The sequence below is a fragment of the Crotalus tigris genome, unplaced genomic scaffold (genome assembly GCF_016545835.1).
Source record: "Crotalus tigris isolate CLP2741 ecotype Arizona unplaced genomic scaffold, ASM1654583v1 scf7180000017666.27876245, whole genome shotgun sequence".
Lineage (NCBI taxonomy): Eukaryota > Metazoa > Chordata > Lepidosauria > Squamata > Viperidae > Crotalus > Crotalus tigris.
In genome coordinates, this window is record NW_024096551.1 from 6,553,411 (window position 1) to 6,570,579 (window position 17,169).

General features: G+C 34.7%; 1 protein-coding gene across 1 annotated transcript in view; it reads right to left on the reverse strand.

The window, feature by feature from the left end:
• Positions 1-17,169, reverse strand: part of BRINP3 (BMP/retinoic acid inducible neural specific 3) — a 177,355-nt gene that overhangs the window by 89,392 nt on the left and 70,794 nt on the right. Inside the window, exons 5-6 of the mRNA XM_039336065.1 lie at positions 10,710-10,815; positions 5,982-6,218 (exon numbers count right to left, since the gene is read on the reverse strand). Coding sequence (XP_039191999.1) covers positions 5,982-6,218; positions 10,710-10,815 — 343 coding nt within the window. The remainder of the gene's footprint in view (positions 1-5,981; positions 6,219-10,709; positions 10,816-17,169) is intronic.

Sequence of the window (17,169 nt, forward strand, 5' to 3'; positions counted from 1 at the left end):
CCTCTCCTATCTGCTGCTCACCTGACAAGCTTCAAGCTGTTGTCCAACAAGATAAGGGGTAGACAACCTCATCTCTTTTATGACTCATGGACTTCAACTCCCAGAATTCCTGAGTCAGCCTAGCTGGGCTAGCTAGCTCTCTCCTGCCCTTCCTGTTTCCTGCAGAGACGCAGCAAAGGGAGGAGCTCCGCCCAGTAAGCTTTTCAGCTCTTCGGAAAACGCTGTGAGTCCACTCTCTTTTACATACATACACACACACGCACACAAAAACACAAACACACACACACACACACACACACACACACACACACACACAGAGAGAGAAGCAGGGAAGCGCAATTCCTCTCTCTGTCTCTGTCTCTCTCTGCAAAGGCAGAGGAGGCTGGGAGCCGCAGGGGGAGGCTCAAAGAGCCGCATGCGGCTCCGGAGCCGCAGGTTGCCGACCTGTGGTATAGGGTCTCCTGCTTGAGTAGGAAGTTAAATTAGAAGATCTTGAAGATCTCTTCCAGCTCTTTCTGATTGATTGAGTGATTGAGGATCTCTCACTGAAGAGTATTATTTGATATTAGTAGAACAATTCAGTATTAAGGAAATATAGGGCCAGTTCAGAACCTTGGCCAGTGTCTACAGGATGCCCATGATAGCAATCTACATTTAATCCTATCTCAAAAGTTATGTTGTCGCTAGAGTGAGAAAAGGTTATAAAGTTTAAAGAGATAATTGATAATTTGTATTTATATTCCATGATTATTTGTATGAACTTGTTCTTATTTCTTCTTCTTCTTCTTCTTCTTCTTCTTCTTCTTCTTCTTCTTCTTCTTCTTCTTCTTCTTCTTCTTCTTCTTCTTCTTCTTCTTCTTCTTCGTCTTCTTCTTCTTCTTCTTCTTCTCTTCCTCTTTGTATATTTGTGATCTTAAATAATATGGTAAACTATAATTAATATGTAGTATATTATTATTTTAAAGTGATTATAATTAATTAATATTAAACATTATTAAGTAGTGAAATGAATGAGATTTATTGACTAATTTGTTATTTACGTGATTATATGGAAAGTTGTTTAATAATAGAGTAATTATTAAGTAATTATTAAGTATTAAGTAATTAATATTAATATTAATATCTGAAATGGTATAGGGTCTCCTGCTTGAGTAGGAATACTTAAGTAATTAAGTAAGTATTACTTAAGTAATACTTAAGTATTACTTAAGTAATTAAGTATTAAGTAATTAATTAAGTAATTATTAAGTATTAAGTATTAAGTAATTATTAAATAATTCTTCTTCTTCTTCTTCTTCTTCTTCTTCTTCTTCTTCTTCTTCTTCTTCTTCTTCTTCTTCTTCTTCTTCTTCTTCTTCTTCTTCTTCTTCTTCTTCTTCTCTTCCTCTTTGTATATTTGTGATCTTAAATAATATGGTAAACTATAATTAATATGTTGTTGTTAATTTCGAAGTCGTGTCAGACCCGTCGTGACCCCATGGACAATGTTCCTCCAGGTCTTCCTGTCCTCTACCATCTTCTGGAGTCCATTTAAATTCACATCTACTGCTTCAGTGACTCCATCCAGCCATCTCATTCTCTGTCGTCCCCTTCTTCTATTGCCCTCAATCTTTCCCAGCATTAGGCTCTTCTCCAGTGAATCCTTCCTTCTCATTAGGTGGCCAAAGTACTTGAGTTTCAACTTCAGGATCTGGCCTTCTAAAGAGCAGTCGGGGTTGATCTCTTCTAGGACTGACCGGTTTGAACGCCTTGCAGTCCAAGGGACTCGCAGGAGTCTTCTCCAGCACCATAGTTCAAAGGCCTCAATTCTTTGGCGCTCAGCCTTTCTTATGGTCCAACTTTCACAGCCATACATTGCAACTGGGAAAACCATGGCCTGGACTATACGCACTTTTGTTGGCAGGGTGATGTCTCTGCTTTTTAGAATGCTGTTTAGATTTGCCATAGCTTTCCTCCCCAGGAGCAAGCGTCTTTTAATTTCTTGGCTGCAGTCCCCATCTGAGGTGATTTTTGAGCCCAGAAAAATAAAATCTGTCACTACCTCCATTTCTTCCCCATCTATTTGCCAGGAATTGAGAGGGCCGGATGCCATGATTTTGGTTTTCTTAATGTTGAGTTTCAAGCTAACTTTTGCACTCTCCTTCTTCACCCGCATCAAGAGGCTCTTTAATATGTAGTATATTATTATTTTAAAGTGATTATAATTAATTAATATTAAGCATTATTAAGTAGTGAAATGAATGAGATTTATTAACTAATTTGTTATTTACGTGATTATATGGAAAGTTGTTTAATAATAGAATAATTATTAAGATTTAATGTGTAAACCCGGACTGGTAGACTTGCTGAAGCGATGTTATTTTGTGGGATTAATCCCACTTTTGTGTTATCCCTTTTCCCTGGTCTAACTTTTTTGTATGTATAAAAAAAAAGTTGTGTTGCAATTTCTCTTCAGAAATGAAAAAAAGATATGTAAAATGTGAGTATTGTAACGTTAAAGTGGGAATTTCTTATTCAGAATTCTAATCACTCAATGCTATTACCCCTTGTTAACTTCTATTGCCTTTAGCATTCCACTCCCACTGTGATGCTTCATTATTTTACTTCGCAGGGGGATCTCAAAGGATAGCTTTTTTAATATTTTGAAAAAAATTTGCTGACATTTCTGTCTTGCATAGGTGCTGCTGTTTGTCTACCTAAGCAGCCATATACAAAAAAAAACCCCGTATTTTGTCTATTAAAATGTATAAAACTTAGATTACAGAGAAAAGGATATTAAATGTGACAGTTTTCAAATACCTGAGAGTGTTTTTATCAAGTAGCATTTGGATAAAATGATTCACTCCCACCCCACACTCTATTGTCCTTTTTAATTATTAGTTCCTTTCTAAAAAATTAAGAGCTTTAATTCATCCAGAATCCTTGAGAGGCTAATGAGGCATGCTAATTTAGGGTGAGCAGCATTAGTGTGGATTTTTGATCAAACAGCTGTTAATTTTGCAAGGGAAGTTACTAAATCCGAAGGCTACAAGATATGGCTGTATGTAGAAGATAACAATAAGAAGTAAGCAGATGGATCTGTGCAAACATTCTAAAAGAGCTCCGATTTCAGTTCACTGAAGTGGGAAAGAATAATTTGCATTTTTCAAAGGAATGGGGAAGACAGGGATTTAATTATACTAGAAAATGAGTTCCTGGTGAGAATGGGAGTAAAGAAGGCCAAACTAATTTGAAATTTATTATCTGGCTTTTTCAGAGTTGGTTGTTGATTTCCATTTTTGTTATGCATATGGGTATGAAGTGAACAATGTTTGGAGAAATAGTTTCTGTTTCCAACGTATAAACTCTTCTGGTTTTTTTCCTCTCCTCCCTTTAGCCCAAATGCATCACATTTGGTATGCATTTGAAATTTCTTTTTTCCTCCAGCTAACATTGGAAATCTTAGCTGTATTTTCTACCTTTTAGTTTAACTTCAAAAACCCTCAGCAAGCAAGCAGTTCAAACCTCTGGGAAGGGCAGTCACTATCCCCCCCCCCCGCAATGGATGACAAGGAAAACAAAAGGGAAGAAAAAAATGGAGAGTGTTGCTCCCCTTTTTTTTCTTTTAACATATTCATGTATGATTTTGCTCTGCCCATGTGTGACATCAGGAGAGAGGGAGAGGGAGGGAAGGAAGGAAGGAAGAAAGGAATGTTATCTTTCTTTACTAGAACATAATTTGTTACTGTATGCTTCCAGTCTTATGCACAAATGATCATGTGGTTCATGCTTATTATCTACCACCCTCTCAAACCACTTTCAAAATATAGTAATAGTCAACACCAAGCAAAACTATGCAATCCAAGCAGCCTGGCAGCATATGTGAAGAAGTTCTTGTACTGCAGCAATACTCATATGAATGTGCTATTTCTGGAAACTGCTCCTTCCAAGTGATGGTCTTTCATGTTATTGCTCAAATCATAACCATGAATTAAACTTTCCTTAATGATCCATTCATCCATTCATCCATGGATGGATGAAACAAAAATAAAGGAAAGTAAATCACATGTAAATCAGTAGAGTTCCAGCATCATATATAGTTTTCCACAGTGGCCCTGATCTTTACCAACCACTTTTAAACTATATTTTTATTTCACTTATCAGAAATCTGATGTAGCTGTGACATATCACATCTAGGAAAAATAGAGACTATAGAATGTCATATAAATTAATTTCAGAATATTTATCTCCAAAAACATATACTTAGATCAGACTTACCAAATTTGGAACCATCCAGATACGTTCAGTTACAATTCTCATCATTTCCAAATAAGATGGTCATTGGCCTATTGATTGGGGATGATGGAATTGTAATCTATTCCATCTGGTTGGTATGTGGAAGAGAAAGGCTGATTTAAATTCCTCTTATTTATGCAAAAGATGTCACCTGGAGAAGACTTAATCTTTCTGTTCTAAATATTTGATAACTTTTCTCACACATTTGTTTAGAAACTGTGATGTACAGCAACAAATCACAAAACACAGATCTCTTCAGTGTAATTGATCTAGCAAAATCTCTCTTGTTCTGTCAAATTCCCTTTGAATCCTTGATGAGAGTGTAAAACAGGCTATGGAAAGTTTGATTTCAAAATAAATCTCATAATCATAAAGGTCAGAATAGCTGAGTGCAATTAAGCTGTCATGATATTTAAAGGTTTGCTTCCCCTCAAGATAGCTAGTCTGAAAAGGGCAAAATGGCAATAGCAGGTAGAGTCCTCCTTCAGGAGATAACTGGTATGGGTGAGTCAGTCATAAGTGATAACTGAAGGCAGTTAAATCCTCATCTGGATGTTCGCTGACATCAGGCTGTACTTCTGCAAAATGTTTACATCTGTCTTTACTACATTCTGATAGGATTCTGATAGTATGAAAAGAAGTCACTTTTCTTTTTATGGGCAAGAGGCTCATCAACACAACAATGGCATCCTGGTAAAAAGTGAATGTGGGATGAAGGCTATTTCATACTAAATTGGAAATGTTGTGGGTTGGAGTTTCCTGCAAACTTCTAACTGACCACATGATACCAAAAACATCACTGTTGTGCAGGAATTATGAACATAGCCAGCAATCTACTTGTTTAGTAGATTATTTTTTAAATCAAGGAGGGATATGAACACATGTACACTCAAATACATTCCCTAATTCACAGAGCTTTTATACAGAGCTTCTCAAACCTCTGTGCTAATTATCCCTATTTCTGTTGCACAGTTATTGCTTCTTTCACTGGTCATTCCTCAATTTACCAGTATTGCTTTTACCCAAGAATGCAACTTTACTCAAGGTAGCAGAAAGTCCATTCAAGTCATACTTGGGATTTTTTTTTTTGCTATGATTCTTGCTCTGAGAAATAGACACTTGTGGAAGTTTGTTTAGGGTTTATATTGCAATGCATTGAGATTCAATCTCCTAAATCTGCTTCCATAGAAATTTAAGGAGTAATGTAATTCTTCTATAGACTTTAAAGGGGGGCTCATATGCTCTCCTCAGTCTGTCTTTGAAGCCATTGTATAATTATTGCACTATTCTCCATTGGATGTCTTAGTCTTGTTCTACCTATGACTTTCAAAATTATTTACTTATTTCCATCCACTATAAACATTTTTTATGAAAGAATGAGTGATGCTAATGGACTCTGCAGAGCACCACTGTCCAAATTATAGTCAAATCCATAGAAATGCCTAACAAAACAGTATGACAACCCCTATATCAAATTAAGGCAGATTTGGCCAGCCAAGGATCTCCTGAAAATGGAACCAAATAAGATAAAAGTCTTACACACAAGCTCAATTTAGATTTGCTGCATCCTTATTTATAACCCCTAATGAATGCAATGCACAGAATCCACCATTCCATACATCATTTCTGGTGACAGAGTAATGAAGATGTCACTATAGAATCACAGGACAATAATGAAAATGATATACTATGTGAAAACACCACACCTGAATCTTCGAAATCACTATTGTAAGTATTCCATGTCTCACTGATGCGTAGCAGGCTCTCTTCCATAGCTTGAATATCCATGTATGGACAGTTGCATTCTGGAAATTTGGACCCACACTGACACCAACAATCGTTGTCCTTGCAGATGAATTCTCCCTCTGAATTGCATGCACTGTAGCTCAGAGCTGCCTGCACAAATCTTTCTTGCAAATATTCGGGCAAGATAAGCTGAAGACCTTAATGGAGGAGGAAGAGAAGGAGAATAAGAAACAATTTATCTTAATAAGTGAGATAGTTTCCTCAGAACTTAACCAATCCTTTAGATTTAATTCTATCTACAATCAATATGTCCACAGAAGATGTTAGGTCACAGATTTACAAGCAATCAACAGCTCACATATATCATTTTTTATGACTTGTGACAGTCAAAAGCCTTCTGGGGAAGGGAAATGTTTTTGCAATTGATTGCTAGAGGGTGATTTTTCACATGCCAAGGGGAACCTGGCAACTGGTTTTTAGGGAATCTGTTGAAAAATGTCTCTACTAGGAAGAAAAACATCATAATGTTTTTATTGTCCACTTTTAAACAACATTAAATCTATATACCAAGAAAAACCTCCTTGAGTAGCTTTATGTTACACATTACTGACAATAATGCAACTATCACTTCAAATCATTGTACTTGAAGTGTGAATTACACCCATGTTTGTATTATTGATAAAACTACTTTTTAGTCTGCATAATCATTTTTTCAAGAATGATGCTCTTTTATTCATATTCATCTTGTTAATTTAAATCTATCCTTTGATCAAGTGTGTTGAAAATCATTTCTGATCCACAGCATGGAAGATGTTTTCTCAGAATAATACTATGATGCTGGAGAGTTTATAGAACAATAATAATTAATAAATATCAAAACCAATACATCATGAATTCTACTGTTCAGTGGCATGAGAGTAGACCCAAGGAATCTCTTCCCACAAAAATGATCTGATGCCTGTGTGAAGGAGCATCCTAATCCCAAGACTAAAATGAGAAAAAGAATGATCAAATCATTTTTTCTCTAGTGTTGTTGTAGCCATATGTTTCACTTATCTATCCAATTTTATGAAAGACTCACTAGAGAACTTCTCTTTCATGAAGACTGTCAAAAAAGAAATGGATTTTTGATATTGCTTTGGTTGTGAGAATTTTTTTTTTTCTCTTTGGGCTTTGCCATATACGTGCTTGTAGCAAAATTGATCAATGCAGTTAATAAACATTGTGGAACACTGTGAGAAGGTATCAAACTAATTGCCAGGTATGTAGCCTATGCCAGGGATTTTATTATTTATATCCTACCTTTATCATTTTTATAAATAACTCAAGGCAACACAGACATATACAAAAGCCAACTGGATGACATTGGGCCAGTCACTCTCCTTCAGTCCATCCACTTTACTAGTTTGTTGTGTGGAAAATTGGACGAGGAAGAATCATTAGGTATTTCACCACCTTGAATTACTTACTATGTAATAAATGAAGGATACAAATAATCTAATAAATTCATAGTGATTAAGAAATGTAGCTTATGCCAGACAGTTTCAAAATAGAGTCAGAATATTCCTTGGGATAATATTCTAAATTCAGGGGAAAAAATGTTGCATATATTCTTATGGATTGCACCACAGATTTTGTTGTCTCTACATATTTCAATTGAAAAGGAAAGTCTGGCAAACATGGGCTTAGGATTTCTGTCCTATTCTTATATTTCTCTGAATGTTGAGGTCGTTCACACAGTTTTGGCTTTATTATCAAGGATTTTCCACCCCTGCCTGCTCTGTGCAAGCATTACATGGAAATTGGGAAAAAAAAGCTCTGTTGATAATTGTTGAATGATAAGTTGGTCAATAAATCAATTCACTTGGACATGGGTACTAGACTGACCCATCCCAAGAGACAGCACACCTACCTGCCTGGACAACAAAAAGCTAGAAATGCTTTGCTGATTTGAAAAATAGAGGTTTAAGAATCTTGTTACGCTTAAAGGCTTCTGAACACAATATTCATTATTTGTTGTCTGAATATAGTTTTGTTGTCTTTGGAGAGCTAGTACATCAATATATTTTGGGTCCCAAACAGAATCATATTCTTATATTCTTATAAGAATCATATTCTTATTCTTTTAAGTCCTTGAAAACCATTATTTCTAATTAAAATAGTGTAATGTAGCTGAGTGGGTAGAAATAATTATATATGTTTTTTCTCACATATAGCTCTCAGTTTCCAGACCAAACAACAAGAAGAACTGGTTCGACACTATTTGACTGAATCCAATGTAAATTGCAGAAGAATTATCATAGTAAAGTGTTTCAAACTTTTTTTAAAACTGGAACAAGCCAGTCTACTTATTTTCAGTAGACTGAGAGTGACATAAAAAAGCAACCATTATTTATGTTTACATGCTTATTACATTCTTGTTTTTGTTGACATATTTTGCAAATGTTTGTAGCACATCTTGACCAAAGACCAAACAAATTAATGCATGAATTTTGAAAAAAAATGCCTTGCTGAAAGATGTATAATAAATATGCAATATTACACAGTAGAATAAAACATTTTAGAAATGCAGTATAATAAAACTGAAAAATTTTCCTTGTGTTTTATATTATATAACTCTCTGTGTACATATGTCTATTTAAATACATTGCAGGAAAAATATGAAAATAAACTTTGCCATATGTTAAACTTTTTGTTTGTTGAGACAATAATCACTATGATGTGAATTTTAAAAGACTGTTGTATATGTGACCATTTTGACATTAGAATTACAGTACATTATGTAACAAAACAAGCCTACAATTGACATAATAATTTTCTAAGCATTTTACTGATAAATATTAGGTCGAGCAAAGTGAAAACAGCATCTGAACAGCAAATAACTTCAATAAACACAGTGGAGATATGAGGCCCAAAGAAAATAAAAGATAAACCATGCTCGGAATTCACTAAAAGTTCAACTACCAACCCATCTCTATTAGAGGTCTATGCTACTGCTGCATTCTGGAGAAAGCATAACATTATTCCATGTTTCACAGAAAGATAGTAAGCAGACTTCAAATGGCAGTAACTTATTGGGAGTGGTCTTCTTAACATCTTTTGTACACACTAAATAAAGTTTTTTTTTCCAGCCCCCCACCCCCTTCTGACTATGGGTAACCTTAATAGATTTTCTTAATCATGAATAAGAGATGATGTTGATGTATACCATTGTATGCATCAATTTTCTTCTAAGATACATAGTTAATGATATTCTCATTTCTCAGAATTCTAGTCCTCCCCATTTTCTCTTCTCAAATATATATTTAGGTGGAATTCACTGACAATCTGAAGAATAATGGTTCCCCCCCCTACTCTTATTGGAATCCTTTAATTTCCCTTGAAACTTTTCTGTATTTGCCTTGAAGTTGGAAATAATTCTACTGCCAAACTTCTATAAACTCCCTGAAGGAAACTCAAAGAATGTTAATAAGATTAACATAAAGTCTCTGGATTTTTAATATCATCATTGCTTCCCTAAGCACCAGACAAGCAAAATTGTATTAAAAGTAAGAGACAAACAATGATTCCCCAACCCAACTTATTGTAATATGCTGGAGGATTTTTTCTTCTTCTAATTATATACTGTATTAGCTTGATAAAATTTCTAGCAATGAATTCCATTGCAGGACTATATATTGCTGAATTAGCAACACTAGCACTGTCCTTGAATATAGATATACAAACCACTCAATGGCCACTAGTATTTTTCTTTTTGATGCATACTTAAGATTTTTAGTCAGATTGAACAACACCTTGCTTTTCAAGGAACTTTAACCATTTTAAGTAGATTGCCATATATAACAAAGAAATAGTCCAGCTCAATATGTTGGAACTCCATTTAATAATCTGAATAAAATTCTCTTTTTACAATCCTGTAATCCCTTAATTCGGGGTAGGGGCAGGGTGACTGGATGGAGAAGAATGCTATTGGCCAGATGCTCTTCCTGACCCTATTAGGAGTTTGCAGCAGATGTTTTTTCTTAGCGCCCTAGGCAAGAGAAACATCTGCCATTACCTAGGATTGAACTCTCAATCTTCCAAGTGGAAAGTGAGCATCTTTACCACTAGGCCACCACATCACTCATATCCAACACTCTGAATGTTTAGAATAATTCTTTATATTTATTTATTTATTTATTTATTTATGAGACTTATATACCGCTTTAAGTGCAAGCACTCTCTAAGCGGTGTACACCAGTAAGCAATGTATATATATATATTTACATTGCCCCCAACAATTGGGTCCTCATTTTACCTACCCTGGAAGGATGGAAGGCTGAGTCAACCTTGAGCTGGTGAGATTTCAACCGCTGACCTGCTGAACACAGTCAGCTAAAGTGGCCTGCAGTACTGCACTCTAACTGATGTGCCACCTCGGCTCATATGAATATGAATTGGGATACTATCAGATAGTATCCAAACTGTATATTAAAGTAAAGAACATGGCCACAACAAAATTTTGGGGCCTGATTTTTTTCCCCCTATTTTGAACACAACCTTGATTTTTATATACCCGCTGAAACCTTGGGGAAATGGAACCTTTGAAATGATTCTTCATATGTAGTCTTCAGGCATTCTGTAAGTTTAACAACAATAGTCCTATAAACATCTTCCTGTAAGAAGTTAACAAAATTCCACCCACGTACCTTGCAACTGAATCTTGTTTTCTGGACTCTGTACCAAAACAGAACTGACAGAATCTAGGTTGTCATAGTTACTGCAGCCAAGAGGACCAGTCCGGGTTTCTGTCACCTAGTGAATAAATGAATGGAAAACCATTTGCCGTATTATATAGAAAAGGCTAAGTTTCCTTCCCAAAACATCTGGAACTTGAAGAAATAGTGGTCATTGTAACCAACACACATGACATTACATTTTACCATGCAAACTTTTTTTTTTTTTTTAGTATAGCATTTCATCAATAGCAGAGTATTTCTTGATGGTAGTGCTCGATTTTCTACAGATTAGAAATCAGCAAAACCTTGGGAAGTCAATTTTCATAAACCTGGGAGAAGAAACAACCCTTCTCAATTTTTATGGAAGTAGCAATTAGAAAATGGATGGTTAGTATGGGATATTCCAGAGACAGAAAAAAAAGGATATTTATGCAATCATTTGTGCATAAATGAAAAATATAGTTATCAGAAAAAACATTCTGCTTAAAATTATATTGTTGGTTTTCAGATATATAAATTACTTTGAAGAAAGATTGGAAGCAAAGAGAGGGTCAAACCTCTGGATATAATATTAAATTGGATTCAAACTGGAAGCACAGTTCTATGACTACTTTTTTAAAAATCTCATTCATAGGTTAATAGTGCATCAATTACTATTCTTAAAGATTTGTGTAACAAAATTTCTAGCATACCAGAAGAAACTGAAAAACTAAAATACTGCAGTATGATTTGATTTTTTTTAAAAGAAAATCATTGAATTGACTGAAAAAAATGGCTCTAATTTCTATTCTGTATATTTTTAAAACTCATTTTTTTGGAAATTTGGTAATAATCCTACTGGAAGGCTTTAAGTATGTATTATAGACCTTATTTCAGCTCATGCTGAAATCAGTGAGATAAAGGTTAACCATGAATAATTTGGCTCAATCAACTTTGATGGGACCCAAATCTCACTATTTTAATTCAAGTTTTGGATACGATGGAGGATGAGTTAAACTAGGAAAAATAATATATTTCCAATTTGGCATAGCTTCTGCCTCCTATGTTTTGGGAAATTTGAATTTGATAATTTTGTATTTGACCAGTTTCCCCAACTGGTTAGATAAAAGAATCTTTTAAATCATTTGCCATTTATACTGAAAAGTGAATCTACTTGCAAAAATCTGTCTTTTCCCCATCCCTGCACTTTTGGGGAAAATCTGTATTTTACACATAATACAATTTCTTTTGGCTAAGATCATGTACAGTGCCTAGTAATAAAGGTTAAGATGTGTTTATAAATTTTGAACAATGATGTAAGTGGTCATTATCACATAGTAGGCCCCAAATACATTTTTGTATACTTGTTTCAAAATATTTTAAAAGTATACAAGTCAAGGTATAATGGTAAAACCACAAAGTACACAGAAATTTTAATACATAAGACAATTATATATATATATAATTATATATATTTAATATATAAGACAAAAAGTTTAGATTTAGCAAGTTGAGCATACTTGTGTGTGTGTGTGTGTGTGTGTGTGTTGAATTTATAGGTTCTCCTTTAAATTTATCTTTAACACTTGTTATTAATCTGGGGGGGGGCTGTACAGCAGACTGACAGATTTTTCTCAACATGAAATACTAGTCTAAAAAGCAGAATAATTTAATTATACACAGGTGGCATCAAACATGTCAAAGAAAATAACTTTTCTCCACCCCACATTCCTTCTTCTTTGATTGTTTTGGAAGTCTCTAAATGAAAAGAGTCTAACGACTTTTAGACAAGCAGATTTAGACAAACAGATTGAAAAAAATAGAAGAAGATAGTGTTGAAATAGTCTGTCTTTAAGGAGCTATATCAAATTGCCAGCTGAAAAATAATAAGGACACCTGCAACTTTCAAAGAAGCATGATGAATATTCCATAGCATACATTTTACGTGTCTTTATTAAATATTTGCAGCTAAAGGTGATTACCTCCATTAACATATATTTCAAATAAATAGTGGTAGGGCTAAAGAGGATCATCAACACCTCATATAAACTAAAAGGTTCTCTAAAGTAGTGTGCCATTCTTCCTCTCATCACACCAAGGAGAAAGATGGCATCTGGGAATAAAATCATTTCAATTTGGCTATTCTTAATATGTTTGAGAAAACTATTTCTCATCAAAACTAACAAATGAACACTTAAGCTAGTTGCTAGAACATTCCTAGGTTTTTATGAAAAAAGTTTGAAAATTACTACATTAGAATAACCAGCAATTTATTATTAGCTTTTTTTTTCATTAAAGCAAAGGCATTTTGCTTATATATGTATAAGAAAAATAACATTTATGGTACGTAGCTATCCATCTTTGAACATTATACTCATTCAGTATCTACCATTATGATGGGCAGAATTCTCCAAACTAACAAATCAAAAGGCAGTGCTGAAATATATTTTAATATTTTCTGCACAAAGCTATTCTTTTTTTGTCTCCAACCTTGTTACAAAGGAGACTGAAAACATTTGCTTTCAGTCCGTCTGATGGTTCTTCTTACATATCTTACAATAAATCAATATTTAACATATCAGTGGATGTCTTGTTACTTAGCTGTCACAGAAAAGAAGAGATATCACTCTTGCAAACACAATTAAAAATATGATATTTCTCTGTTTTGACAAAAGAAACAAATCACATTTAACAGTCTTGACCCAGCCAATGAATCTGCTTTGCTGGTTAAAGCCAAATATTCATATAAAACATTGCTTAGTATTTAAGAGAGTGGCTAGTCAAATACTTCTGGGAATGATGGCAATCATCACTTTTGGATTTATATGTTGATTATGTTGGATTAATTGAAACTTTAGTTTGATCCTGCAAGGAGGGTCACGGAGATATCCCTCACACATTTTCATACAAGAGTCATTTGCTTTTAATGCACTGTGAATGCATAATGTTGCTTTATAATGAGGAAGTATGGGAGCATATTTACATTTTCCATTTATTCTCATTATATCCTGTAACTTTTGATGTAACCAAAGAACGATAAATAGAATAACCATTAAATGCTATGTTTTTGCATATTTATGTTTGTCCTTCAATGGAGGAGGAGGAAAAAGGGGGACTGAATCAGAGAAGAGAAAAAGCCTCTGAATCATGTTTGAGAGAGAGTGTCTTGTTTATTTTCCACTTAGATCCCAGCAGTCTACTAGTGTGCTGTTTAGTTCCAATCTTTGAAACGTTAGGGACTTTTCAAGAACATGTTTATTTGTCAGCCCTCATGGATAAACCACAAAGAAAGCAAGACCAGATGAGTTAAGTCTACTTTATTGTAAGGCTACAATAAAGTCTGTAAGTCTGAAAGTACAAACTCACTCTCCCTCCCACCCTCCCTCCCCCCTACCTCTCTTCCTTGATTTACAACCATTTGTTTCATGACCATTCATTTAAAAATATACAGAGTAAAATGAAGTAATATAAATACTACATACACACACACACACACACACACACACACACACACACACAGTAAAAATATATACAGGTAATTCTCTACTTACAACCATTTGTTTAATGAGCATTCAAAGTTACAATGGCATTGAAAAGCAAAATAAAAATCAGACCCATTACAGTTTCAATTCCTATTCCCTTAAGTCTCTTTGAGTGCACTTAAGACCTCTAACTAACCCTAAAATCAGGCTGTAGAAACATGAGCAAAGTTTTCCCTGCCATTTCATTTAAAGCAATGCCCAAAGCAAATTTGTGGTCCATATTTACTCATATCTCTTCCTATTCATGCTTTTTCTTGATGGATTAGTACAGCTCCTCTTTCAGTGATGTCATTTTTTGCTATCCTGCCTATTTTTCCAGAGCTGTGATCCTTTGTACATTATCCCATTAACCATCTCAAAGTGAACTCACATTTGAATTGCTACATTGCAGCTGATAATAATTTAATAACTTATTATTTTGCTCCTTTTCGACTGCTAAGCCAAGAGGTAACTCTCTGATGGCTTTCATTTCAGAAACCATCAACCTTTACCCTTAAATTTATCCTTCTATCTTGTGGCATTTTGTGTATTAATTTTTCCTGCAATTTCTCATATACTGAAACACCACACTCTTCTATATAAGGTGCTGATCTATTCATTTTCTATATGCTACACATTGCTAATCCAAATCAACTTTTTCTTTGTTAACTGCTTCCTTTGAATAAAAAATAAAGATATTTTCTTAAATATTAACTCAGTACCGCACTGGATTATACGCTAATATGTGAGGGACATGAATCTTTCCCCAGATCCATCTGTTGTTATGAAAAGTGGTTCTTATATTACCAGATCTTCCACTACTAATAATTCTACATACTTGAGCAAATCTGTGTTTTCATTTGAAGAACTGTGTGCATATACAGTCAAGTATAGGAAATAAACTGAATTATTATCTTTCTTTTGAATCTAGTATAGAATATTCTGAAATACCTTCTATATACAGTATGCTTATGTTGTAAGAATCAGAAAGCAATTATTCCATGCAGATAGTTAAATATGGCATATCTCCAAAATATGATTTCACAACAATAAAGGTTAATTTTTTTTTTTTTTTTGCCTGCTCATCTCAAAAATATTGTTGCATCTCACTTCAGTCAGAATAGAGCTGGAAGGGACCTTGAAGGTTTCCTAGTGCAACCCCTGCTCAGGTATACCATTCAAAAAACTTTCTGTCCAGTCTCTTCTTAAAAACCTCCTGTGATGAAGTACCTACAACTTCTGATGGGAACTGTTCCACTGGTTACTTTTCCTCATTGTTAGGAAGTTTCTCCTTAATTCCAGGTTGCTTCTCTCCTTGATTAGTTTCTATCCATTGTTTCTTTTCCTGCTTATAGGTGCTTTGGTAAAAGTTGACCCCTCCTCTTATGGCAACCTCTCAAATATTGGAATGCTGCTATCATGTCACCCCTAGTCCTTCTTTTCTTTAAACTAGTCAAACCCAAATCCTGCAACAGTTCTTCATATGTTTTAATCCCCAGGCCTTTAATTATCTTAGTTGTTCTTCTTTGCACTTTTCCCCAAGTCTCAACATATTGAAGAAATCCCAACTTCTTCATTTCAATTCTGCTTCTTAATTATGAGCAGAAAAAGGTTATTTCTAAAATATGTGGCTCAAATGAAATAACTGCATATCTTTTTATTCTCATTTCCCAGGAATAAATGAATTAATGTATCTGTACATATGAATATAAAAATGTATTTATAGGTAGGTGCATTTTCCTATCGATCTGTCTGTCTGTCTGTCTGTCTGTCTGTCTGTCTGTCTGTCTGTCTGTCTGTCTGTCTGTCTGTCTGTCTGTCTACCTATCTATCTATCTACCTACCTACCTACCTACCTACCTACCTACCTACCTACCTACCTACCTATCTATCTATCTATCTATCTATCTATCTATCTATCTATCTATCTATCTACAAGCTTTTAATTTCCCTCTAATGCCAACTCTATCAAGTATACACAGAATGTGAATGAGTGGATATAATTTATATCTCCTGTGAATATAAATTTTAGCTCTACTCCATTTATTTGACAAATAGCAATTATCAATTATTTATTTGCCACAGAATAGATAAATACCTGAAACCTGAATCATTATATGATATTTGCAGAACGGCACAGAAAGATAATAATAATAATAATAATCCCCCAGTGAGGCACTATCTTGACGTGGTTGTGGGGCTTGTGTACTCTGAGGAAGATGAGAGCTATGCCAGAGGTTCAACCATACTGGACAGGTCTCATCAGAGGAGTCAGACAAAGAGTGTCTCTCCCATAAAAAATATGGTGAGACGTAAATTTCAGAATGCCATACCGGCTCAGATGTCGCCCGGGTTAACAAGGTCCGCACTAGATATTGGAGTTCCTGGATATCTGGTGAAAAATGGGTTACAGGACTCAGGACTGTTGGCTGAGCAACCAGGGCCAGCAGCTGCAGAACTACTGGAAGAAAAGGTGTTTACCCGTCGCAGATACACAGTGATGGAAAACAAAGAAATAATGATCTGTTACTACAGATCAAGTCCAACAAGAAGAGGATATCTAAAACGAATGCACCAGTTCTGGAAAGAACAACATCCAGAATCAGAAATAACAGAACAGAGACTAGCAGATCAATGCCGATTTATAATACGAAATAAAGTATTTCACAGAAACAGAATTGGACGAACTGCAAAGGTTTACCCAGGGCAAAGAAATCAAAGCCTTACAAGAAGTAATTCAGAATGTAGAGGCAAACCAGGGGGAGTTGGCAGTGAAAGAATCCAGTAGAGATATACAACTGTTCTCATTTGGAAACCAGGCACCTCTTCCTCAGGAAGAACAAAACCCTCTAACTAAAGAAATAAAAGAATTGAAACAAAGAATAACTGAGCATCTAGAACAGCACAAAAACAACAGAATAAGGCTGCCT